Raw genomic sequence first — 27,961 nt, forward strand, 5'->3', positions numbered from 1 at the left:
TTTTTGTTCCCGAAGATCTGCTGTGAGGTTTCGCGAGATCTCGCCCCAGGGAAGAGAGACGGATCAGACAGCTTTCTGGAAGAAAGCGGAAATAAACATAGAAATTTAGTTTAAAAAAAAAAAAAAAAAAAAAAAAATCTGTATCAAGTGTGTTTCAGTTTTTTTTTTTTCCTGGAGCAGTACGGATATTTGACTGCTCATTGAGTTCTGTCGACTCTGAAAGGTCGAGGGTGAGTTGTTTTTTTTGTTGTTGTTTTGTTTTTTAATCAAAAAGTGTCTTCGCTATTTTTACCATCAGAGGCCTGGCTGAGGTAGAGAGCAGCTGGCATGATGTGAGTGAACTGGCAACACGTTTGGGAGAGGTAAGAGGTACCTGAGAGCTTACAATAATCTTACTAGCTCGTCTCGCCATGTGGTAGTAGTGATTTACTTGGAGTAGCAGGGACCCTCGTTCAAACACAGTTCAGTTTACGTGGTTGGTGTTGAGGAAATATAATATTTTGGTTGACAGATTGGCCATTGACGCACACGTTTCTGTAACGTTTTGTTACACAAGGGGCCTGTGTTGTTCGTATAGCTGCAGTTTGGACAACAGACTGTCAGCACTGGACCAGGCAAGGCTCTTGAGAAATAAACCGGTGTGATGGGCTGGCGGTAACAGGAAAAAAAAACACGAAGCGTGCGGGATGTCTTCACAGGTTTTCCCCGACACTGTAGCATCAGGTCACGTTAAAGATTTACTTCAACTTTATTATATGGAGTCAAACTGGCCAGTATCGGCTGACAAACGCGGATTTGTTTATTTATCTGTGTGTTTACATATTTGTTTCAAGTGGTGAATAGGGGGTATACATCCATAAAAACAAACCTAGTACTTTTTAATTTGAAATAATTGACGCAAACTTGATGGACATACCATCGCTGAATGCTGCTAGACCTCGGCCGACAGTAAGCATGATGCGGGCTGCGGTAGAGCTAGTACATCCTCGGGGAACGATTACAGGGTGCGGTGTACTTAGGTTATAGAAATGTGCATTTCGTTTTTTGTTTTCTTTTGTGGGTTGTATTTTAAAAGCTGGAGTTACAGAAGCAGCAGGCCCCGATATCCGTGGTTTACAATACAGTCGTTGCTTCCATGATGAAGTATTACAGTAGCCTCCCCTGTGTTTTGACTTCTAAAAGCAGACTCTTTGAGCACCTTGTTTGCTTTGGCTTTGTTTGTTTCCATTCCCGTGCAGTCGTTTAGTTGCTGTGGGGACACACACTCTCCCTCCCCCCTCGGAACTTGCTTTCTACTGGGACACTGCTGCTTTTTAAAACGTGTATATACTCGGGGCACTGCACCATGTACATGTATAACTTTCTACTGTAGTAGTGGTAATGCTTGCAATATAGACCAAATAGACGCTGTTCGTATAAGTTAGACATGAAGGAAAGCTTTAAAGAAACATAGCAGTGACGAAAACAAAAGCACATCACACATGAAGCCCGTTGTGTAAGTAAGCTGAAGTCTGGATGCAATCAAAATTGCAGTGCCTACTTTAAATCAAGCCACAGTGACACTGTCTTCTTGAAAGAACCAGTCAGAAGTTATTCCTAACTACAGTCCAGCCCCTTGTGAACTACAAGAGCTTTAAATGAAGGTATTCAATTCTGCTTTTAGTTTGATACTTCATTGAAATGACCTGCTGGTAAGATTGCACTTGTCCTAGCAGTGGACCGGACGGACAAGGTACTCGATAAGGATTGATTTGCTAAATATTCTCCAGTCCTTTCTCTTATTGGATGGCTGTGACTGTGCCGTGCCCTAATTGGCTGGATGAGACTTCCCTTGTAACTCATTCGTTGTGTTTAAAGTACCTGCCCCCGAACGGCTGTGCGGAGTCGTGATTGGTTCAGCGACCTGTCAAGCGGATCGTTTCCTTCCTCTTTTTGGGAAGCGATTGCATATTTCGGTGTTACTCGGGGCGCGGCTCCACCAAAAAATTAATATCAGCATTTTTTTTTTTTTTTTTTTTTTTTTTTTTTTTTTTTTTTTTTAATAAACCATTGATCATTCCAAAAATATTAATAAGCAAGTCTTATTGAGGCATCTTTTCCGTTTGCAGGGCCGTCGCAGCGTGCTGTATGCGAGGTGAAGTAAGCGTGGAGCAGCGGGTCACAGCCGGGAGGAGAGACTCGGAGTGAGGCAGAGTTCCCAGGATAACACAGACTCGGGCTGCTTTTTAATTTAAACGATACAGAGAAGAGCGATCAGATACTGGAACGACAGCCACTATATAATATAACCAGAATGGAAGCCGTTGCCAAGTACGATTTTAAAGCCACTGCGGACGATGAACTGAGTTTTAAACGTGGGGACGTTCTGAAGGTATTTGGTGTTTTTTTTTTTTTTTTCTGTTTATATATTTGATCAGCTTAACATCCCGTATTTTTATATGAAGATCTTTCTTGCTGTTGAATTGGTTAGGGGTATACGATATTGAGTAAGGAGGTGTATTATTATTATTATTAATAATAATAATAATAATAATAATAATAATAATATGGTGTGTGTGTGAAACATGTTTGTATTGTGTTATCCTAAGTCGCACAGATCTGGGGACAGTCCCGCTAGGGTGGGTATTTATTTGAGTCATAACAGCTTTACCATTTATATTCATCTGCCCAAACCCTTTTTATACGAGTTGATGTCAGGGAACAAGGTTTCAATTTAAAGAGCGTTTCTCCGAATACCACTTTAATGGAAGGATTGAATGTTAAGACATTGTAAGACTTTTAGTTTTGATGGGGTTTTTTTTTCTGACTCATCTGACATTATGTATTGTGTAGACACGTTTGTACAGCAATGGTGTGCAGTTCCTTCAAGCTCAAAGAGCTATTTAATGTCACACAGAAACACCATGAGCGGTTACCAGTACATATCAACACAGACAGTATTTGATTTCAAACAAACCAGCAACTCTTTATACCATTCTCCAGACCTATTGTAATTCCACAGTTGAGTGTGTAATAACTGTGTGTATGTGTATATGTATATATAAATTGACAAGAAACGTCATTTCATTGGCGAAGACCTCTAGTCGAAGCGTTTTTGTTTTTTAAATTAAGTTTATTGCAGTAATCTCTTCTAAATTCCGCACTATATGGTGGAAGAACTTGTAAAAATCTATTTTTAATATACACTTGGCCCCTTCACTTCAGATTCCAACCTAGAAGCCATGTGTAAAATTCTGCTTCTGAGCATCCTTGAATTCTGTCCAAATTTAGACCAAGTCTTTAGTGATTCAGTCAAATTAAAGACATTTGCTGGTCATGCGACTACAGCGAGATCAGAACTCAATGGTTTAAATTTCACTCCATGGTATTATTCGACTTTGTGGAGGGTGATTGATAAAGAAAGCTGGGTTGCCTAATGTTTGGACAAGTTCTACCTGTCCTGAGAGAGCATTTCAAATAACCTGTGTCTATTTTATTACTATAATTGGTATGTAAAGCTTTAATCTCTAAATGTCTGTAATTATACCAGTATTTATACAATTCTCCCTGTGCAACCTTGCCTGCTGTTACCCCAGACTAATTGTTACTTCTAAAAGAGGGGAACAGGGGCCGCTTGCACAAAATGTCTTAAATGCTTTTAAGACCACTTATTGGACTTTGACTTCAAATTTAAGCCCTGAATAAATAAGACCCGTTGCACAAAGTCTTAGTTTGAGCCTGGTCTTGTATCTGTTGCTATAGAAGCCAGCATGATTGCACCACTGGTAGCTCTTGCTTAAAGACAGAGACAAACCCTTAGAGAATTGAAATACCATTGCAGTTTTTGAAAGACTGCGTTTCCACAACAAGGGCGTGTTAACTTTAATGGAAATGTTAAAGGATGACTTGGAGCCTGCAGCTAACAGAAGCCGCAGCATCCCTGCAGTCGTTCCAGTTTGTGTGGCAAAAGTTGAAGTTTATTTATGTATTTAACTAAACAAGATTAATACTTTTTTGAAATTGAGTACCAGATAATTTTTTTTTTTTTCACAAGGCCTCCACTAGAACAGTGGGATTTTGAATGTAAGAATGCCAATTTGAATACATGTTTAAGTGAAACGGTATTTGTAAATATATAGCCACTAACTTTAATTTTCCCTGCTGCTGCTATCACCGTGGCATCCTCTATTCCTTTCTCTGCACCCGTTCAATTCCACTAAATATGAGTTATTATATATTACTAAATATATTATTATAGTTATTACTAAATATATTATTAAAGAAGTGAACTGGGGATGTTTTTCAGAAGGGACGCCTCTGGTTTTTGGTTCCTTTTTGTAATATTTTTTTAAGGCTCAGCCTCAGATTTTTCCATTGCTTTAAATGTCATTTACAGTATGACTTACGGCTGGGTTGATGGCATTTACGTGATCAGTAATTTCTTGTCAGGCTTTGTTTTTGTCGGAAGTTTTTTTAATGACACCCCTGACCTCCCTAGTATGTTTTCTTTTTTTTCTTCAATAAAATTTAGTTTCTTTACTTTGCGCGCAACCATTTAGTTTTTTTCGAACACTCAAAAATAAGACTGATCTTCTTTGCTTAGCAACAGTAGCTTAAGACCAGTCTTACTTAAGACCTGTGAACATTTGCTTCATGCAACAGACTTACGTTAGACCAATTCTGCTGGACTTAAACTACTGTATTCCTTCGAATTTAAGATGCCCTCAAATTGAAGACGCAGCCCAAATTTACCACCCTCAATTTGAGGCAAATAAATATGCATTTACAAAGATACAACCTCAATTATGCTGTTGTATCGTACAAAACTGACACGAAACAGTGTTGTAGATTAACCACAGAGCTTGTTTATCGAGCTGCACACTGTATAATACTTAAGATGGCGTCTCTGTCATACAGACACAACTCGCTCACTTACAACATCACACATCCTGGCAACAGCAAACCCAACACATCACTCCACGAGACGACATGCAACCCAGCAACCACAACAGCATTGCACATTGCTTGGCATGTCCAAAAATCCGGGGGTCTGCTCAGCATTTCCGAGCTGTCCAAGCTGCTGCTGTTTGTTAGAAATGCTGAAACTGCAAACTTTTCTCTTGGAATTCCTCAAGAAGCTTGGTTTGTTTGTTTTCCCAGCAGTGTGACATTGCGCTTGTGTATTCGGGCAGACGCCTTTGTTGTCTTTCCTCGGCAGTCAGTCACGTTGCTGTTTGTGTACTTGGGTAGTCACGTCTTTTGTTGGTGATTTTAATACCCACATCACTATACTGTACTTGAATTTAAGACACCGGCTATTTTTGAGAAGCAAAAAGTGGTTATAAAAGCACGTCTTAAATTCAGAGGAGTACAGTAAGTCTTAAACCTAAGTTTTTAGACTTTTTTTGTGCAGTAACTGCAGTGGAGACAGGTTAGATGTTAGCAGCTGGTAGATGCTAAAGGCTGCCTGTAACTGAACTTGCCTTGCATGGCTAAGGGCAGTAGTTGTGCATCGTTATATTCTTTTAGATTTCAGTATTGCCATATTCTATGCTCCCTCTTTTTACTGACTAAGATTTGCAATGTTTTTGGCTCTTGGTCCTGTATAATGTTGGTGAGTTTGGTTTGATTTGAGCCTTTTAAGCTTGTGAGTGTGTGTGTGGTTGTTTTTTTTAATATATAGATATATAAAATATAGCCAACCCCATCCCCCAAACAGCAGCTGTTTACAGATGCTTAGCAGCATACAGAACCCATTCGTAGCCTGCGCTATCCAAGCTAGCCTGTACAAAACTGGTCTTGTTCTACGGTACCATCTGCCAGCAAAAGGAAAGTGGTCAGTAATTTATTCAGTTGATGTCTTGACAGACCTGCTTACTGCTACAGCTAGAAATCGATAAATAAAGCTCAAAACAGTATTCCCCCTTTGATTTTAATTTCAACTCCTATTTCTTTCATGTAGCAGTCGTGGGGCTTTGTCTCCCTGCCACCCATCCTCGTAGTTTCTTAGAAACAGATTCTGATATGGGAATCTTAGTTTTCTTGCAATCATTTTATTACACAAGCTTTATCTACATCCTCCTGACAGACAAGGTTAATTGCAGCACCCTAGGATGTACCTTAAGCTGCAAAACCACACAGCTTGTTTGATGGTTTGTAACACTTGTTCCCCTGTGGTGTGTAACTCATTGAGATTCTAGGTGCAGCGTGTAGGATTCTGGTGCAGAAGGTGTTTTTTTGCAGAGGGGGGATTTCCAGTGTAGTGTAATCCACAAATTTACTGCAGTCAGAATGTTGGCGCTGTTTAGTTTTAATAGCGTGTTCTTCTTATACTCAAATATATTCCTTTGTTGTAATTGGAAGGGTCTGTGTAGACAGGGACTTTACATATTTCTCAATAGTGTTTATAGATCAGGTATAGCATTGGCAGCTGCAGAGCTAGGTTTTTTTCTCCCCCTCTGCAATTGCAACACTTAATCCCATGCACCTCTGAGACAGAAAGCATGGGTGCCACACAGAAATCCTGGCTCTTTCATGAACTTGGTTAAAAGAGACTCCAGATTCCGAGCACACTTCACATTTGGTTAGAAACGTGTGCCATAAATTTTTTTTTTTTTTTTTCAGGTCACCCACTCAATCTCAAAGGCATTCAGTTTTGCATAACCAACGCATTCTCTGGTCTTATTATTTCAGTCCCTCGCAATTGTTAAACCCCAAAGGATGAGGATGAAAGATTCTTGCTGGAGCCAGCTACATCTTTAATAAAAGGCTTTTGGATGTGGGTGGGTGTTTGTGAATATTGAGAGGAGAGCCAGTTACTGACCTCAAGGGCACGTGTCTTTTCGCTTTTAGCCTGAGTCACACCCTGCTATTCAGCTGGACTTAAGCAGGACTCAATTTACTAAACATAGCAGCATCTTTGTCAAAAAAAAAAAAAAAAGAACGTACTTCCCAGAATAAAAGAACATTCCCCTATGGAAGCTTTCTGATTTAATAATGTTATGTGTGACTATTATATATTTTTTTTCAATTTGCTGGCTGGCTTCTAGGATCCTTCCTTAATCATCAGGAGCTTTTCAGGTCCGGGACGGTATGAGGGAGGGTTCCAGACACAATCAAGATAAATGTGTTCATTTTGTAAAAGCAGTCGCAGCATCATGTCAAACACGCCCATGCACCCTCAATGACTGGAGTGTTTGAATAGGTACTGGAGCAAGTAGAACTGAAACGTGACCAGGATACAACATGCTGTGATCTCATCGTCCAGTAGCTACACCCTTTGGGTACCATGCAGCAGCGGAGACGTTCAAGCTGTGATACTGTAGAGCAGGCATTGCTCTTGCTAGCTAGATTTGTGCTACAGTGGTTATCAGAAATGGGATAATCTCTCTCCCTCTGCTCAAATTTGACCATTTGATTGTGGACTGAGAGAGCCATTATGCATGCATTTATATTTTGAAGTCTGCACATTTTAAAACATGTATAACTACAGTTCACACAGTTAAAAACAATATGAGAGTTCAATCCTGAATTGTAATTGTTGTTTGCCCTCCGTATAGCAGCAGTACTTTACAGCCCTCCAAGAGCCTATTGCAGTGGCGGATCACTGTTTTAATTACAAGTATTGTCTTGTAAGGATGGGAATTTTGAATCGTTTAAAATATAAACTCTAAAGTGGTTAAACATTTAATATGCTTATAACCGGTCACGTGACAGATTTCACTAAACGCTTTTTTTTTATGTACGCTTTTTGTCTTCTGTAGTCTGTCCCGTATCAGACTGCTCTAGTGCCGCAGATACTTGGAGGCAATTGCCAAAAAAGAGGGGGTTTGGCAATTGCATCCAAGTATCTTTTGTAGTTTGGTTTCATTCTCTGTCGATCTGGCGCTTCACTGGTGCACTGTGTATGTGTTCATGCCTGTAATAGGCATGGTATGGTATCAGTCCCACAGCTGTGTAATAACATTAATGACAAGTGTATTTTCTGAGTTTGTGCTGTATTTTAAAATGGCATCTCTAAACTAAGGAAGCCACGCTTGGAAGTACTTTGAGGAACGAGTAAACCATGCTATGTAAATAATTATGCTAAACAAAATTGCCGTACCACAAAAACACAAGTTCAATGCTTCACAATTTGATATTAAAACATTCAGAATTATTGGTGGATGGCGCTACTGATGGCAATAAAAAGCAAACATCCATAACATTTTCTATAGATGGCCGAACAGGGCATGATCACATTATCCCCTATGAGGACAGTGTGTGAATGGTGAATGCAGCAGTTTTGAAATCCGTGTAAGATTACCCCGATACTGTGCCGACCCACAAAACAATAACAGCGAGGCTGGAAAATCGTGCTGTAGCTGTTCATACAAAACTTTCAAAGGGAGAAAAAGTTGCAATTACCACAGACTCGTGGACCCCATTCCCCAATCTTCCCATAGCTGGAAGGCTTTTTTTTCACTTGAAATTGTTCTGTAAGCCTTTGGACTGAACGGGCATTTATGTTAAGTACAGTGGTGTTTGATTCAAGTACTTGGAAATTGTAATGCTCAAGTACTCGTCTCGAGCAACAATATATCTCACAAATCCCACCGCTACAATCAAAGACCGCAAACTTTTAAATCTCTGAGGCAGAAGTTTTAATATCAGTCACATTGCTCTTTATTCTGGAATATTGTGCTATTTTATCCCTGGTAATTACCTTTTCCAGAAGTGAAAGTATTTACAACTTTTTTCAATTGTAAGCACAACTCTCTTTCGCTTTCCTGGAACCATTTTGCATTAGTGCTGTACGGTGGGTGATGATCATCTCTTTTTTTTAAACCATATAATTTAAATGAACCTTTAAGAAACACACTAGTCTAAAAACATTATACTATCTGAAAATGTGTTCAATAATATGTATGTGTATGGTTATAGCGCCACTAGCAACGTCAATTACAACCGTAAATTTAAATATTTCAATATTTTCAATATTGACCACAAGCAAGGGTGATGTCCCACTTCTGAGTCCACCCAACATGACCAGAAAATGGGAGGGGGAGGGGAGGTGGGTAAATGTTATTAAAACTTGCCCTTTTTTTTGAGATTTTAAATTGAGAGAAGGGGTTTTATCGTTAGACCACCACATTGAAGTAGTCGATGGACATCTTCTAGCTGCACCTTTTGAATTAAATTAGTGATTAACATCTGGTTTCACTGACCCCTATTGGCAACTAGTTTTGCACCACATTAGCTGGCATTCCGTTGGAGTCAAACTGAATCACAGGTTTCTCCCACAACGTCTCTTACTGATTTTTAAAGTATCTGTTCAACTGTCTGTAAACGTCTTTGCTTTAGAATCGTCTCTGTGGTTTTTACCCAAACGTGTTTCCTCTCAGTTGAGCTTTTACATTGTACTGCTTGTGTTGCAACACACGATTGCTTAAGGGACTCTTGCTGTGTTAAATCCAGTGCTGTTTAATGATCTCTTCCGTCAAGCAGCAGAGTTTAGTTCAGTGGTAATGTTGTTTTAATGTGACCCCATCTCCCTAAAACTTTTCATGATTGCTGTTCGTTTGATTTGTTTTTGACAGGGCTCTTGCATGCTTTACTGAGCTTTACCTCCTACCTTCCTGTTTGCTCTGCTCTCAGATCTTTGCAACACAATCAGAATTGGTGCATCCGACTCAGGAAGCAAAAGGGACATTTTCACGGCTTGGTTGTTTGTTCAATATTGCTGCACTCTGCATTTTTGTATCTTCTTAAAAATAAATACAAAAACGAGCAAGATCATATGTGAAAGTTCCTCATGAGAGGAGCATCGTTGGGGAGTGTGTAGCTAGGGTGTCAGCAGGGTTCTGTGGAAATGAATCGTGCCACCCTTTGAAAAAGATCCTAGCCACAATAAAATAAGTTAGTTAATACCTACTGCTAGTGTTTAGTTGTTTTTTGTTTTTTTTTTGTACACGTCTACTGACTGTCCCAACAGCCTTGAAATCGTCATGCTGTACTTCATTTTGGTTTTTTTTATCAGATGGCTATTCTTAATGTGCCTACAATGCACACTGTTGGGATAATGGTGTGTAAGTACACCTGCTCTGATCACATATCACAGAGCATCATGTTTCTGTTCTTGCTGCAGGGAGAGCTTTGCTAAAGTCGTCAAAACAATATCGAGAGGCTGTTTGAATTGGAATTTACATGCAATTGCAATTCCTCATTGACGGCCTTTGTTTTGGATCATGCATTTGGTTACCTCCCTCTCTCTATTAATTTTCATAAAAGCCCTAAAGCCAAAGCCACAATTACAATGATTAAGAACTGTCTGCACAATGCTCTTCTTGCCCTCAATGCATTGCAGTGAGTTAATCTGCACAAGCAGTTATAAAGTCGTGCTCTTTAGGTGCCAGCTCAGCATCAATAAGTCACACGTGAGTCTGCAGGTTTCCTAATAGGAGTTGTTCATACAGTTATAAAGGAGGGAAAAATATACTTTAAAACTAACTCCTGGCTCCTGGTCATTTCAATAATATACTGAATTGAACCCCAACACTTGGATGCATGGCTAGTGTTAGTTTCAAGCCAAGCAGCATTTTCAGTTTTTTGTTTATAAAGTGTGCATAACATTGTATCAGTGCATTAATACCACACTCAGGAGACCTGCTGCACAATGAATATGGGATGGAATGGCCTCTCCAAAGCATGTTGTTTCCCTCTATAGCGGGTGCTGTCATGGAAAATCGCAGGTTCTCTTTTTTTTTTTTTTTTTTTTTTTGGTAGTGTCATGAGTGACACAGCTGCACTATATGCAGGTCTTTTGCTAAGGAAATGTGTCATGATGGCTTTATTTTATTCCAAAGCAACTTATGTTTTTTTTTAAAGCAAGTTTTAAAATATAACCTTTTAAGAACAGCTTGCAGAAACAAAAACTTTTGAAAGAAACCTATTGTTCTCTTCAGAGCGCTACTGTGATCAATGGCTCGTTGTTGGTTACCTGACACCATGCATTGCAAGGTAGATATGTTTAGTAAATAGAGTACTATGGGACATAAGCTTTCAGATAGTCCAAAGCCTTTTTCTGTTGTGTTTTTTGAGCATCTCTTTAAATTGTACTCCTGAGCTTCCATGTGTAGGCTATTTATCTCCCACCGTTTGCGTGACTCTGCGGTGCTGCAACAAGGAGATTCATGCAGGCATCCTGTTAGGTGTATCATCCATACTCAAGTCATTTCCTGCCACCTTGTGACAAAGTGCCCTGCCCCTGTGTGTGTTTTTTGTTGTATGTTGTGTGTTAATGTTGGTGTATAGTCATTGGTACACAGGATATAAACGGGTCTGTGTAACACGAGTGTTTAAAATGTATATTTGTATTTAGGCACGAGGATTGCACAGCACTTCACGTGCAAGTAAAATGTAATATGTGAGCACAGGGAATTGCACTTTATTAATTCACCTGCAGTTGTACCGCGACTCCAGTTGAATGATTGATTAGCAATCGAGTCTCGGTACAGCTGCATAAAAGCAGCATGTTTTCACTCACTTGGGGTTGTGTGTTCGGTGAGTGGAGAACGGGATTGGAGACAGAGGTTATAATAATAATAATAGTTAAAATATCAGCTCACCGTGTTTATCTGTGTAGTCCGTTTTGATTGTCTCTTATTTGGCGAAAGTACCGTGTTCTGTGTTTTTGTTTGTTACAGCCTTTTTATTTACTGTTCTGTTCATTCAATCACACAGCTCCACCCAACTCAACCTGTGTTTATTTCCTATTCCGGGTGACACACCTCAACACATTTTGTGTGTGTGCTGATAGATTTTGAGAAGAAATTAATAGAGGATATGTGGTGGTTCATGTGCCACGTACGTACACACACACACACACACACACACACACACACACACACACACACGAAAAGAATCAATGAGTGACAACAGACCTGCCCACTGAGGGACAAACAATGTGATATAAAAAGTACGCAGAGAGAAAGGGTAAAATGCGATCAGCTGAGATCCGTGTTCTGTTAAGTTCAGCACAAATTGTATTAGTGCTCAAGTGAAGTGAATGCAATTGGTTAGCATTCAGTTATTGGGTTGAGACAGTTTTTGCCCACAGAATTCTACAATTATGGGTTGTGCAGGAACATGACAAAGGTGGAACATAATTGAATTTCTAGTCATTTCTTTTCTCTGGAGACCCCTTTGCTTTATTCACCTTGTCAGCCTATGCAGCAATTAGCAGTAATTTCATTGTCTGTGAAACACAGGGTAACATCACTGAAGTGAAAATAGAAATTAAATGAGCGTTACAGGGTTTAACATACAATTTTAATAATGTTTAAGGACTGGTACCACAAAGAGCAACAGTAGTTTGTAATACCTTAATCAGTAATACAAGCTGTATAATTCACTCTCAATAATAGTTCACTTGAGAACAACATGACACTGTCTAATTAGAGACCTCGGCTGTGGAGCCGTTTTTAGTGTTGGTGACTCTTATTGCGCCTGCAGCCTAGAAAACCACGAAGAGACAGAACTGTTTAAGAATACTTCATTCTAGCTTGTGATGGATAGATAGGTATAGATGGGTGTATGTGTATGTATATGTTCTGCAGTTTTTTTTTTTTTTTTTTTTTTTTTTTTTTTTTAAATTCCTCCTTCCTCTTGAAATACCACATTGTGCTATCAGCATGATAGCAGTCAGCAGAAATGCAGAGCCTTGGTGGTGCTGGTACAGTGAAATAATTTTCTTTACCGTCCAGCACCCAGAACAAGCTACAGCGAATTGGAATTTGGGGGGGGGGGTTATACCTGAGGGATAATTTACTTTTTACTAACAGAACAATCTCAGAAACTGGGTGAATGTAAAAGTTATTATCTCTGTCTTTGAGGGGAGTGCTGTATTGGTGAATTTCCTATTGAAATATGGCACTGTGACTGCACGGTTTAGATTTCAGTGCTGTACAGCAGTAGCGACTGTGCATGCTTAATGCACTACAGTATTTTGATTAATGCTACTGCTGTTCTGAATGCTGTTATCCGCAGTGACTGTTCTGTGTCTGCTGGCTGCTCTGCACTGCAGGCTGCTATAACTCAACTAATTTAATGGTGAGCTCAATCCGGTCTGCTCTGATCTCATCATGAACTCCATTACATCCTGGCATGCAGTCTAGACTGGTGCTGGATTTCAATTCTAGAATCTTCTGGGGGAGGGGAAACGAACACTGGTGGTGAACAGTAATGTTGGCCAGGCCAGTTGTTGGCTTGTTAAAGAGGTCCACTGAAGCCGGGAATAAGGCTTGCGCTAGTAATCTTTTTCCAGTCTTCACTTTCTTTGCTTCCTGGTGTGAAGCCTTTCCCCTCTGCACGCCTGGAAATGAGTCGCATTCAAAGTGAAACGAGTTTGCTGGTCAAATCCTAGCACCACTTGCACATTAATCCACAATTAAACCACCACCAAATAGACAGGTGTGGTGTTTTTTTTGTTTGTTTGTTTTTTTCTCCTCCATATAAAGTAATGTAATATCTTTGTGTGTGCTAGCAGATGGGTATGCAGTTCAAGCAAATGTTCAATGTCATAAAATCCCTTGCAATACCAGAAAAACATTCAGGGGGAGGGGGAGTTTAAAAGGTTGTTTCAGTCCTTTACTGTGCATTACTGTAGCTGGAGGGCAGGAGCATGCAGGAAACCATCACTTGCTTTTCTGTCGCTCTCATCTGACTTAAATGGGGCATTGGTTAGAATGATTGGTGCAAAAATTCAGCACCCTTGTAACATGTATCAAACAAACTTGGAGCTTCTGTAAGCAGTAGGCTAGTCTTTTCCTGTAAGATATTCGATTGGGGCGGTTTTTGAATCATTTACATGCATTTGTTACAGAAATTAGTTCACTCCTTTAGGATTCCTTCTGTGGCCTTTATCTGTTGTGTGTGTGTGTGTGTGTGTGTGTTGGTTTTCGTGCTGCAGGTGCTGTCTCTGTGTTGCAGCTTGTGGCTGACCAGTCCTATTTACTCTAGTGACTTATCAAGCCTTCTGCCCAGCCTGAATCAGGTACCTTTGATTTAACCGCATGGGGGTAAGGTTTAACAACTTTGTGTTTTTGTCTTTAGCAGTCAGTGGTGACATACTGTGGCGTAATATCTACAGTATACTGTATATAAAGAGCTGTGTGAAAATGAAATAAATAATTCAGTGCAGGTCAACACGAGCATTACGATTATTTGCACATACAATAAAACTAAGTTCTTGTGTCTAATACAGTAGTTTTGGGGGATTTCTCACAATAAGGGAAATATTACTCTTCCAAGCCCTTATTGATTACTTTCCGACTGTGTGGCTCTGTATTGATCAATCGGCAGCCTAATTGTGTGCCATGGATTGGATTTTTGTCACAGGGACTACTGCCAGCTGAGACTCCACCAGCCCACTGCTGCAGAGCGATCCTGGGATGTACAGCACCTTTCTTTCTGGTTCATCTTCACGAGCATTGTTTGTGACAGCAGCATTGCGTCTGATCATTTCTGCATGATTGATTGTCAGCACATAGGCACAGTTGCAGCAACACCCCGCCCCCCCCCCCGTTTACTTTCATTACCTGTTTTTAGTGATTGAGTGCGCTTGTTTAGAAAAGCTATTTTTTTAAAATGTATTAACAGTAACTTCCTGTTTTTAAATTTGTCTGGTTTTAAAACTAGTTGTTATAAAGTAAAGATTTCACAGAAATATGTAATGGGGACACACAAGTGTAAACTCAAGTTGCACTTTATATTGACTGTATAAAGCTCTCCAGTAAGAAGCTGTATTTTCATATACAGTAAGTGTATTCCGATCAATGAAGAAAGCATTCTGTGTCCTTTCTTGCTTTTCCTCCAAACGTTTTTAAATGTAAACTTGGCATACTGCATCATCTCTCCATCCCCTGCATGACTTGCCGCGTTGTACTTTTTAAAAGTACAATGTTTTTGTGACCCAGTCACTGAAAATATCTTCCTGCAGTCTGTTTTGTGCTTGTACGGTGGCTGCTATTCCCCCTGCACAGACTTGAATGAACCCAGAGTGCTGACGTGGACATTTTGTGACCTTAGAAAAGTACTTCTTGGTATACATGATAAGTGGGTATATTGACGTCAATTATCATAGACCCCAATTAAGCTCTTATCTTGGTCAGTACCCAAGCTAACATATAGTCCAAGATTAATTCTTTCATGGCATTGCAAAACTTAATAATAATACTTTCATTAAGCTGCCCTAAAATGTACCTCTGCTTCCAGTCCTGAAGTAGGCTGTACATTTTATATTGCTCAATCAAAGGAGCGTGTTCAATTTAAAGGAGCTTCCTTATTCTTATCAAATAATTCATTGTGAGGGACTTCTGAGTTTCAAAAGCTTCCTTAATTTCTTGAAAACCCCCGTCACAGTTTCTGTCTTTTTAATGGAATACTATACAGCAACGACCGCTGTTTTTAAACTTATCAGAAATATGCCCTAATGTTGATGCGCTTGAGATTCAGTGTACCATTACATGGCTCTAAACAGCTTCACTATATGCTACTGTAGTTTTGTGTTTAAATACCAGAATAAAAAGATACAGCTGGCTGCCGTGCTTGGCACTGGATATTTTGCGACTAATTAGATTGACAGATGCATAATAATGTGACTTCAGAACTACCAGGCTATTTACTGGACTGCATGATATTGGATTAAATGTGTGGTATGCAGGATTTTCTGTTAGTAATTTGTGATTCTGTAAGTGAACAACATAGTGCTGGGGAAAAATATTATCACTGCCTGAAATGTAATCCGTACAGAATGTATGCATGTCTTTGATTAGTGATGCAGTGTCAAGCGATGTAAACCATACATAAATGTTGTACGAGATAAATAACACACACTACTTTACAGAAGAGTTTCTGCCCTTCTCTTAACCCTCCTATTAGGTTTCGGGTCTATTTGACCGGAGTTTCCAATTAGCTTAAATAGTATTTTTCTTTTCGTTTTCTGTAATATTTTTTGACTTTTGCCAAGTTGGGGTCATGAACTTATGCACACAAAAAACAGAACCTTTTGAGATGTTGTGTGGTTTTTTTTTTTTTTTTTTTTAAGAACAGGTCATGTATACAAATAAGATGTTTCGGGTCACTGTGACCCGTGGCATTTATCTATGTAGATTTGTGTGCAGGAATAAAACAAACTTCTTCAATTTGTTATTTTATTATTATTATTATAATATTTGTATTACTATTTCTGGAAATGGCTACACCTGTCTGGAGATATTTATAAACCAAAAAAACAAGCAATACGTAGCTAAAAGGCCGAGCCTGATTTTCTCACAGTACTACAACAGCATCTCGCTGGTAAAGACATTTCAAAATGAGGAGCTCCCAGGCTGGCAGTCAAAGATGTTTTATCACAGCTCCTGGACTAAAAGAGCAGAAAAGAGTAAAACCTTTGCAAAGAAAAACATTTAATCAATTTAAGGTTGTTTTAAATTAGTTTGAAATTGCATTGGGTCAGTATGACCCAATACATAACAGATGGACCTAAAATCTGAACACAATAGGAGGGTTAATAGGTAATGTGATGGGGTACCGTGTTCATCCCAGCACTAGTATAACATTACTATTTATGTTTGTTTTGCTTGTTTGTACTGCAGCTGGCACAGCACAGTGTAACTTGAACACTGTCTTGCACTGTTTTTTTTTTTTACTCCAGTCATGGAATGCCTTAGTGACGAGGATTTGGCTCAGGACAGTTTCATGTGTCTTCTGTTGTGCAGAAGGCTGGTGGCAGCTGTTGGAGAGATTAGCCATGGACCTTACTCTTGTAAATAGCAATGACACTGACTGACTATTGTACTTCAGTCAGATACAGCAAACACCCACAAGGGTGTATCAACTCGCGCAGTGCAAACAAGGCTGGAGTCTCATGACGTTAAACTCTGAGGAGTCTGAATTAGAGTGCGATTGACCATGTGGGGACTGATAAGCAAATCCAGTAATTGCACTGATATTAAAGTTCAAGTGAAGGGCTCCTGTGTTTTCAATTTCTTTCTTTGCTTTTCCTTGCACGGGGGCTTGCTGTATGAAATGTTGACATTTGAGGATCTGTCTGCTGTAGTTATTTCATACAACAGTAAGGAAACACAACCTGAACATGCTTCTCTTTCTCCTGTCCTGAGGCCATCTGTCTGAAATATAATATCATGATGATATGTATTGCATTATGTTCCAGGAAATGGCATTTTTTGTCAATCACAGAACAAGGAAGAACACAGGTAGTTAATTAGACTAACCACGAAATCGGTGATTAAACTGTTCCCTTTTCCAGAGACAGGAACACCTGTTTGTAAACTGCTGTATCATGCTTTAGGGAGGGTTGGGGTAATAACCACGACGCTACACTACCTCATTCCCGTCTGTTTGCATTCTTATCCCTGCAAATTCTGTGACGTAACATTTATGCAAATGAAACATGCTAAAGGCCATGTGCATATTTATTTCAGTAGACTTGTCTTAAAAAAAATAAAAAAAGCAATAAGACAAGCAATTCCATTGAGGGGGATTGCCAGCAGTATGGGAGTAATGCTTTTGTCATCTCCTAGAAAATGAATTCGAAACTAAGCAGTGGAATTGCCTGAAACCATGTCATAGTTTACAGCTACATTCAACTTGAAAGCTCAACTGCTAGGACTAGAATACCTCTGAATACATTATTAAGTCCCTGCTAACCATGGTAGATGGTTATTGTTACTTGCCCTCCCCCTCCCCAAGCTGGTAACATGCCAGTGACTTGAGCCTGGCTGGTGAGTATACTGTCTCTTGCTGATTTACCAATACTCACGAACTACTGTGTTGAGGCTTTTTTCACCTGACAACACAGCGGTTTTGACAGTGCAGGCACGGATTTTTATTTTATATTTATTCCAGTGCTTATGCCCGAGCAGGCTGCGCTGTTGAGAATGACAGCTGGTCTGCGTCGCGCTTGGCTGAGTAGACATTTCGAGAATGGAAAGTGATGTTCCAGCATACAGCTGTGAGGCTGCTTAGTTCTCGGAGAAAGCAGGCAAGCTTCACGAGCTTAGAGCCATTGTCCTAAAGGGGAGAGTCTTGGTTCAATCCTGGACCTCGATTTCTTACTGGTATTGCAGTGAGTTACAGTAAACACTGCTACAGCAGCAGGCTCGCTGCCTGCAGCCACTAGACAAAAGGACTGGATTTTAGTCAGTCTGCTACACAGCTTTTGTAGACTCCCAGGAAAATCTCCGGCATTGGAAGAAGAAATGAAATCACACTGAAACCTGTTGCGGGGTCGTCTTAAGTCTCGACTCAGCTGGTATCAGAATGGTCATTGCCCAGTTGACTTCCATCCAACAGAGTTGAGTTTAAGAGTTCACATGCTTCAGTTTGGTTTGCTGCTGCTAAACATTTAGCTGTGCACTGCACAACATGCTGTGTTCATACTAATGATCACAGCTCGGTGCCTCATTAACCGATACTGTAATCTGCAGTGGCAGGCTATGCTTTCTACCCTTTACCGTCACTTGAGTGCAAAAAGCAGTTGATTTCAAATGCAGTACCGCCCACACAACGCACATGCTGTAACGCACAAACCATTGGAAAATCATTAAAGCTTCAGATAGAAAAAAACAAGACTTAATACTCTAATGACAAACCTCACCCTTTCTATTTGACACAGCAGAGCATGCTTCCAGACATCTACTGTACCAGAAAACACCTAAAAAGATCTTCTGAAGAGCATACTTCTAAAATAAATTCTAAGCAGATCTTGAGCTTTATACAAAGTTTTCCTATATATTTCTTTCTGTATTTTTAAAACATGCGTTGCCTGTATTACAGGTAATGCTTGGTAGCCTGTTCTCTCATTCAACAAAGACAGCTAAGCTCTAAATTCATCTTGGATTGTTTTATTGACCCGTTCTATCAAGTCACGGATTGAAGTGCTACTGTAAATCTGTTGCTGTCTGACCAGAGGCCCTGATAGAGCAGATTGATTTGTAATGTTGAGAAGCCTTATCTTGTAGTTACTTGAATGACAGAATTTACTGTAGAAGTGTTTGACCCGTGCTATGACTTTTTTTTTTTTAGTAATGCCTGGTTTGATTTTACTGTTAAACATGGGACAAAACAGGAATTGTTCCCTCTGTGACCGTTGATTCACTCTGCCCACGCTTGTGCTACAGTGTCTCTGATGGACACTCATTTTGACCTTGCTGATCCCTGACTGTGTAACCTATAGTACAGAGCCTGATATTTTGCAGTATTTCTGTTTTTAATTTTGGGTTGACTCTTGCAGATGTGCACCAGGAGGTAAACTGTCTTCATCAGTTTAAATATTGTAAAAGTGAGGGCAGTTAGTAGGGGTGCACCAATAAGATTTATATACCGATGGTTATGTACCCATATCGATAAATACCGATAATAGGCAGTGCAGTAAACTACCAGAACAAGACACGGGGCCTATATTTAAACTGTTTTATAATTATAAATGTTAAACAATTAAGATATCCTTACTGTATTTATGACAAAAATGAACAAGTATTGTTTACTTGTTGCATTTACTTCAGAAAATGAATACAAAGAATAACATAGTATTATACTGTGTGCTTGACCGCAATTTTCTACATTTGTTTTACAACAGTCACACAAAAATAACACTTTGCAGGTGTACTAATAAAAACACTTCTGTAGAAAAAATATATAAGGTGACATTTTTATAGCCACTTGCTATCAAACATAGCGTATTATAACTTCCACCTGTACGATGTAGTAGAAAAAAATTAGCCTACGCCATGTCAACTACAACAACGTTTGTTAAATTCTCATTTTAAGCATACACTGTTTAAAAAAATGCAGCCCAACTTAAATTGTTCACTTAATCAGAAACAGAAATGTCATGTAAATATCCGCTTACAAAATTCAGTCAAGCCTGAATTTGTTACTAAACAAGATGGCACAGTAATCAGTTCCAGCTTTAAAATGCCGCCAAATTCACCCACAACAATTGCAGATTAAAGATAAACAAACAGAGAAAGATAAACAAAAATTACAGAACGTAATTCCCACTTAACGTTGAGAGAGCCCACACCTCCTTGGAAGCTCAGGAGATGGTTGCCATGGTTTTAATAAAGTGCTTTTAGCGAAACTGTATGTTCAAGGATTTGATCAAGTGAGTTATGGAAGAGGACTTGAGGTGATGCCAAGCTGCCAGAGAGAGAGAGAGACAGAGCTGAGACGTTGCAGAGGCAGTTTTGTAACTAACCGTGCATCGATGCTGCATTTGAACAATAATTTGCCTGATTAATACTGTTTCCTTACGAATAATAAATACCCCTATGTTTATTACAGTTTTGTCAGCCTGAAACCAGCTACAAAGCGTTAATTAGGGTGAATGTTAGTCTGGTAACTGTATAGACTACATGTACTCTGAATTACTACTACTACTGACAACTTAAACTATAAATGATATTTAGGATTCAACTTTTTTTTTTTTTTTTAAAGCATCAGAATAATATTCTACTCTGTTCATTGTTGGATTTAATGCAGCATCAAGTCTGTTCTGCACACAACTCGCTATCCTATTGCTGTCTTCAGATATTTAAAAAAGAAATCCAAACACCGCTGTTTTGAGATGTATTTACTGCATTTTGGTTGCACGTTGCAGAGCACTGGGAAAATGAGTGTTGTTCCTGTGTCATTGGTGTGTCTGACCAAACATTACATTCTGTGCTGGAAGAACTTCAATCATCAATATTGCTGTACGTTATCGGCTAAAATAACAAAAACTGCCGATAGCCGATTTTGTGTGTGTGTTTTTTTGTTTGTTTTGTTATTTCTTGTATCGTTGCCGTGTCGATAGGCTACCGATTACATCTCTGCCTTGCTTCATTTTGTGTCCACAGGTATTTAAAAATGTACAGAGAAAAAAGGTTATTGTGCAGGGTGTGATCTCATTGATTTTATGAGCAGGGGTTCAAATGAAAGCAATTGGGCAGATCACACATGAGGACTATTACTCATTAACACCAAAGCTTTGAATATCAACATATACACGGTTTATATGGGCGAGGTAAACTGTTTCAACATTGCAAACCTGAATATGAGCAGAGCACAAAGGGCTGCAGAGTATATTCTGCATACACTATTTTTGTTAATGCACGTGTTTTTTGAAAATTCCCTGTACATGTCCGGAAATTGGTGCATAATTTGCATACACGTGCCTCTGGAGTCTGCTACCCCCTAAGCCTCCTGCACCCCCACACACGAGATACTGTGGGCTGAAAGAGTTTAGTTAATGTTAACTGTGTCTTCGTAACTTGTGGGTGCAGACGGGAAGTGTGGGAGAAATCTTTGCCATTTTTAAAAGAACACTTTGCTTGAAAAACACTGGACATTTTAAGAGGTGACATTTGTATTTTGATCTTGTCTTTTAAAATATATACATACGAAAGATCAAGTGCATTTGGCTGTCCATCCGTTGTTGTGTTGGAAAACTCCCTTCTTGTCCCTTGCAAACTATGAAGACCATGTTATGCCCAGATGAGTCTGAGTGGTGGTGTCTTGCTCTTGAGGTTCAGTGCACAGTGCTGTTACAGCTGCTGGTTAACACATGGCTTTATCTTCTCTTGCCAGGTTTTAAATGAGGAGTGTGACCAGAACTGGTACAAGGCAGAACTCAATGGGAAAGACGGCTTCATTCCTAAGAACTACATCGAAATGAAAGCTCACCCGTAAGTGTACCAATCAGACACAGCTCTCTCTCTCACAGCCATTTCTTACTGGAGGTGGCACGAGCTGCAACGTTTGTTTACTTGACTTGGTGTCTCCTGATTGTGTGTGTCAACTTACTTTCTCCCTTTTTCTATAAACCAAAATGCTTTGTAACTTTACAACCAGCTTTCTTTTTAGTACTGCTTCTGAGTGGTATTAAAGTTCTGTCTCTTGTTCAGAGACCATCCTAACTTGAGAATGCTTCAGGCTTTATTTTTGCAGTCCTCACATTGTCTCCTTAGGATCTGGGCAGTTCCCTTCCTGTGTAACTGGGTACATACCAAGCAGAGCGCCACTAGTTGTGAGGTGCGAGTACAGCTTTTCTTTCCTTGGGTTGCTTCTGTCTTTGAAGAGAGCACAGACGGTCATTGCCTCCAGCAGCGTTAAGCTTAATTTAATCTCTCCTGGAACATTTTTGGACATATTCACAGCTCACTTACCCCAATGCTGAGCTTACCACAATGTTATTATGAGAGTAGAAAGCAAACAGCAGATTTTACAGAACGAGCTGGAATCAGCGATGGTGCATGTAGAGTCAGAGCTTTTTAATGAACTTTATTAAGGTTTTCTTTAGGACTTTTTTTTAAATGGTGTTAACGTAGCTTGTGGTAAATGCTTTGTGAATATGGCCCTTTGTTTAATTTTTACAAATGTAAATCTTTCTGAACTGTCCCTGTAGTCCATTATTAAACATTCCACTAGATAGCAGAGTTTTGTTTTTTGTTTGTTTTGACATGGTTTGGGGGTTTCTTCTTCAGATGGTATTGTGGCCTGGTCTTTCTCAGATGCATCTCACACCCTGGGCTGTGCTGAAGCGTGCGGTCTCTCCCACTTGCAGTACGTGTGATGACACTGCTGTGAGTTCACGAGGCACGTCTGGCAAGACTTTGCTTTGGGTCCTTCTGTTGTAGATTAGTGTTGCGTGCCACTTCTGAGCAAGCACTAAGCAAATACGTTTCAAATAACCCCCGAAAATGTATCCTCTTCAGTACTGTATTACATGGTTTTCATTTCATATATCTTTCATCGAAGGTTCTTAAACTTGTTTGTTTGTTTTAAAAAGGCCCCCTGAAATGAAGAAAGGCTGAAGAAAAGGCAAATCTCAAACAGGAAAGAAACTGTGTTGCAGTGAAAGTAGATTATGTACATTCCCTGTTAGGAAGCATCACTTAAGCTGAGGGAACACAAAGCCACTTCATGGCTTGAACTTGGTTTCAGGAGACGAGGCGTCACGCCACTGCATGGCACACCAGGGGAGACTTTGCCTCAAATGTGCCTGAAACTAGGTCTCCCAGTCTCCTGGAACCAGGTTTTAAGGCACTGTTCCTGAAAGTGGCTTCGTGCTCCCTCTGCTTTAAAGGCCTTTCTTTGGGGACCACATTTTGAGAACCACCATCTTACAGGGAAGTGTTTTTTTACTGTTGCTACCCCTGACATGCAGGTTCCAAAGTGTTTGTTGGCTTGCTATTTTGTTTTGGTTTAAACTCATTTCCCACAAATGCATTTTTGTTTTACAGATTTGTATGACTGCTTGCAACCTTCCATAAATCATGCATAACAAAGTGAACTGAAAATAGTCCCTGTGTTTCTGCTGTGACAACACACTATAATGGTTAATGGGTTCTACGTATGGGTCAACTTTATCTGCGAGCAGTACTTGGAAAAGGGTGGCTGCAGTAGATTGGATGATAAGTGTCCCAGCATGATAAATATTTAACAGGAGAGGGGCTCCTCCGTTGTTAACACAAGTGCTCCAGCAAAAGTAATCAGCAACAGTAATTATTTGAATTTGTACAGCAGCCCAGAACTACAAAGCAGCATATGTAGATTGTTTTATTATTTAACTGTAACTAGCACATTTGCAATTGATGTATTTATTTTGCCTTCAATGCTGAATAAAAAGCACATTGAGTGGTTGAGCCAGGTTTGTTTTAGGGGATTCTCCAAAGCAGTTTGTGTCATAAGTCATTTTTGGTATTGGTTGTCGATTTGGTTTCCAGTGTTCGATATCCAGTGCACTATTTCCCCTGCAGAGCTTTCTGGCAAGTGTGTGTGTAAGATCACTTAGAAAAGTGTCCTGGAACCCTTAAGGATACGCCTGTCGGAGAGAGTACAATGCGCCAGTATAGGGCTTGGTTATTAATGTGACTGAAGCTTTTAGCAAGAATTAAATATTGACCCCATTACATCAGCGCTGGAGCTAATCGCAGGATCCTGTCCTCAGGATTGAAGATATGCGGATGTCGTTTGTCACTGTCAGTGGAACGCAGTGATCGTGGTGCGTGCATATCCAGCTGATCAGATATGAACCAGCGCCACTAATCAGGGCCCCCAGTCTGGAATAACGAAACACAATAAAGATTCAGGCACCTTTTTTAAAGGTCGCTGTCATTCAGGGAAGGGAAATATTTTTAGCTGTATTGAGAGTTGCGCTTATCTTCAAAGAGAATTTAAATTGACTCTAATTTATGCTGAGCCTGATGCTGACAGTGATCATGCATGCAGGGGGATAATGGAAGTGGAGTTTAAGCTTAGATGTGCTCTTGACTGACCCTGTCTTATGCTGTGCGAGTGAAGTGAGATGGGATACGTGCACATTGGCTTATTATAGAGAATCTCCAATTAAAAGAAGAGCTGGACATTTTTATTTTGGCAGCAGGTTCATTTAGGGTAAAATGATACCCATGACCACTCCTTTACCCATACTTGCAACTTGTGTAAAACAAGGACCTATACTTTCCTTTTAGAAGTTATGTCCACATTACTGTGTTCCCACGTTCTGTTTACAGTAGAAGTCTTGTGTGTATCCACAGAGGCACAATGACTCTGAATTGCATCTAAATAAAATAAGTAAGCGCTTGAGATATCTTTGAGTGTCGGACTCCCTGGCTGCTTTTGTGACATTCTGCCTCTAGCCTGTAGTTTACGTGTGTGTAGTTTAGTCCTTCAAAAACAATCAAAGATTAGAAGACCATTCTGGTAGCCCTTTCATCAGTGCAGTTCTTGTTTGATTTGTGCACATACATTTGAATGAAGTGGATCATTTGAATATATTTCCTTTTAACAGTAGTGGACTCCGGTTTTGATGTTGCGTGTTCGGAATGGCTGGAACAGAATGAGGAAGCCTGTCCGTGTTTGAAGTACAACCATTTTTTTTTCCTTCTATTTTTATCAACAGCTTTGCCAGCGCTTTATCAAACCAGGAAGTTTTACCCAGCAGAGATGCAAAAAAGACCGCCCTCATTCTCTTTTACAGTTTCACTTCTATGCAAAGTAGCAAAGCTGTCATTTTTGCATACTTATTAAAAATGTCTTTTACTAGCAAGAGTTCTTTCAAGGTCTGCTGAATGGCTGAGCCCAGCTGTAACGTGACTCTCTCTCTCTCTCTCTCTGTCTCTCCCAGGTGGTTCTTCGGTAAAATCCCCAGAGCGAAGGCAGAGGAGATGTTGAACAAACAGAGGCACGACGGAGCATTCCTAATCAGAGAGAGCGAGAGTGCACCAGGGGACTTCTCCCTCTCAGTAAAGTACGTGTCGGAGGGAAACCTTTAACCCTCTGTCCCTGTCCTCCAACTCTCACCCAGCCTCCTGCACACGAAAATCCCAGTTGTGGTTGTAGTGCTGTTTTTGTTTTGCCTTATAACCAGAATGCTAGGACAAGTGGAATAGCATTGAGGGGAAAATTGGGAGCCAGAGCTATATGGTACAAAGGGCATCTTATTTTGAGGGAGTACTGTATGTATGTACTTTTTCTATCGTGCTGTTAAATGAAACTCTGATTTTTGGAGCCTCCACCCCTCCACTCAATATAGTACTACCAGAGGCCATTTTAAATAAGATTTCCCGGTTTCCAGATAATCTGCCCACTCTAAAATTTACAATTGAAGAAAAGCTATTGGAAGCAAACTTTTTGCTGGCTGTGATGCCTGTCTGCTGTCTAGTAACGTGGCAAGCTGGTGGCAAGAGGGAAATGGAAAAACACATTGAATCTAGGGCTGGGGAGTAGCAAAAGCAGGAGGGATCCGCAAAGTTACGCAATAGTGCAGATAGCTGGCAGATGGCTGTCAGATTGCTCAAGGAAGAACGTAGAGTTATTGGAAAGGACTGTAAAGTCTCTGATTACTTAGTGATGAGCCGTGAGTGGGATTCTGTTACATCTACAACAGTGACTTTGAGTTTGAAATCAAAGACATGAAGCTATTGGGTACCAGGAAGGAAGCAGCAGGGACTTTTTCATGGTCTTTCAAATATTTGCATATTCCAAAGTATGAAATACATGCAAGTCCGCTAGTCATGTGCTAGCCAGGCAGTCTCAGTATCGGTCCATTGTGCTCTGAACGTTAAGCAACTCGTGCTTGACGTTTAGATCTGCATTGGCCTGCACGTTTTGACACTAAAAATAATGCTTAAGAACAATGTCTTCAGACTTCTAAAGTGAATTTCACCTCGTACATGTTTGTCACTTACTGCCATCTGCTGGTAATTGTGTGGAATGGTCCTGATATTTTAGCCAGCTGCTTCCAATTGAAATCCTCTTGTAAAATGATCCCTCCCCGTGTCATAATTCAGCAGTGTAGTTTTTGTCAGAGCGAATTTGAAGATCAAGCTTCACAATTTCTAATCACAAACACAATCTTAAAAAGGGCCAGCAATTTATACAATGGCATGGCAGATCATTTTCTAAAGACCTTGTGCTGCACTCTGCATCTAATGCAATTCCTTTTCATTCTGCTCCAGGTTTGGCAATGATGTCCAGCACTTCAAAGTGCTCCGTGACGGGGCTGGGAAGTATTTCCTGTGGGTGGTGAAGTTCAATTCCCTCAACGAGCTGGTCGACTATCACAGGTCCACCTCCGTGTCTCGAAATCAGCAGATATTCCTCCGTGACATTGAACAGGTCCCCCAGGTAAGGGACACCTGCCCCAGCTCCCTTTCTGAATGTGTACCACAGGCAGGCAACCAGGTGGGGAATCTGCATCTCATATACGATTTCACTCTGCGGTGATGGGGGTCTATTTCAATGATGTGAACAGTGGTGGTGATTCAGATATCAGCTGCGCCTTCTTAAACCTTTTAATCATTTTTTTCCCTTGTATTTAGTGATGTTAAAAAAGGAGGTTGCTAAATAACCCCCGAGTGGATAATACCAGCAGGTTTAATGGAGTTAAAAGGCGTCATTAATTCACCACTGTTAAGATCATTCAAATAGACACCGTGTCTCTGTTCAAAAGTATATTTTGGCAGAAGACATGGCAGAGGTGGTGGTGGTGTTAACGGAATGAAATGCATGCTGGGGTTGGTTTGAAAATGGGAAACGCCTGCCATAAGGGTCAGTGATTAACACTTCTAATTCCTACGTTGAGGTGGAAATCTGTATGCTGCTCTGCAGAATTGCCCACAAGGTCATCTCTTTTGAGACTCCAGTAGAGTGCCTACTTTCAAATCGGATCCGACTATCGGATCAACAGAATACAGGTCAGGGATTCTGTAACAGGTCATTGGGTCATGTGAGCGATCGTCAGTATGCACAAGTGTGTGCGCATGTGGCAGGTGCTTCTTTTTTCCACTAACAGTGTTATGCATGCGTGCATGTGTGTGTCCTTTTTTATTAAGAATTTTAATTCATAAATCAGGCTAAGATGTGTTTGCTTTACTACATTGATATTTTTGGTAATCGTAAAAACCGTTGATGCAAATTTTTTTTTTTTTTTTTTTATATAACCTATTTGACCAATAATGCCATTCCATTAGGACTTTTGTTCTAGTTTTTACAAGGCATGACACATGTAGCCCAGTCTTGTAACTGTGGCTCCTGACTATACAAAGAGGAAGCACTTCAATTGTAATTTATAACCAGTTAAAACTGTGCCTTCCCAGCTGTGTCTTTCCTGCTCTTGATGTCTTTTTCTTTTCCTGCAGCATCCTACGTACGTGCAGGCACTGTTTGACTTTGACCCGCAGGAGGATGGAGAGCTGGGCTTTCGTCGGGGGGATTTCATCCAGGTCCTGGATAATTCGGACCCCAACTGGTGGAAAGGTGCTTGCCACAGCCAGACAGGAATGTTCCCCCGCAACTACGTCACCCCAGTAAACCGGAACATGTGAACGAAAGAAAAGGAACAGAACCCAGATACCACTGTAGAGTGGCAGCGGAATTAACATATACTGAGAATGTTCTTCGGAACAGCGGCAAACACACTGCAGTCAGAATGGAA

The 27,961-nt window shown here is 40.2% G+C and overlaps 1 protein-coding gene across 3 annotated transcripts; it reads left to right on the top strand.

The window, feature by feature from the left end:
- Window positions 1-41: 41 nt before the first annotated feature.
- Window positions 42-27,961, top strand: LOC121296442 (growth factor receptor-bound protein 2). Of its 3 annotated transcripts, none has more exons than XM_041222023.1 (6): window positions 42-230; window positions 2,109-2,371; window positions 21,610-21,707; window positions 25,151-25,273; window positions 26,484-26,709; window positions 27,666-27,961. In XM_041222023.1, exons 2-6 carry the CDS (start codon window positions 2,294-2,296, stop codon window positions 27,849-27,851), a joined length of 711 nt encoding a protein of 236 aa, XP_041077957.1. In that variant the 5' UTR covers window positions 42-230; window positions 2,109-2,293; the 3' UTR covers window positions 27,852-27,961. The 3 variants fall into 3 exon arrangements, with proteins under 3 accessions (XP_041077957.1, XP_041077959.1, XP_041077958.1); XM_041222025.1 differs by having other exon boundaries at window positions 26,484-26,652; XM_041222024.1 differs by lacking the exon at window positions 42-230 and adding an exon at window positions 244-362.

The sequence above is a fragment of the Polyodon spathula genome, chromosome 21 (genome assembly GCF_017654505.1).
Source record: "Polyodon spathula isolate WHYD16114869_AA chromosome 21, ASM1765450v1, whole genome shotgun sequence".
NCBI lineage: Eukaryota > Metazoa > Chordata > Actinopteri > Acipenseriformes > Polyodontidae > Polyodon > Polyodon spathula.

Coding starts and splice junctions, on each gene's coding strand:
- LOC121296442 (XM_041222023.1), top strand. CDS start 2,294: ATGGAAGCCGTTGCCAAGTACGATTTTAAAGCCACTGCGGACGATGAA. Junction 25,274..26,483: donor GACTTCTCCCTCTCAGTAAA/GTACGTGTCGGA, acceptor ATTCTGCTCCAG/GTTTGGCAATGATGTCCAGC. Junction 26,710..27,665: donor TACCACAGGCAGGCAACCAG/GTGGGGAATCTG, acceptor CTTTTCCTGCAG/CATCCTACGTACGTGCAGGC.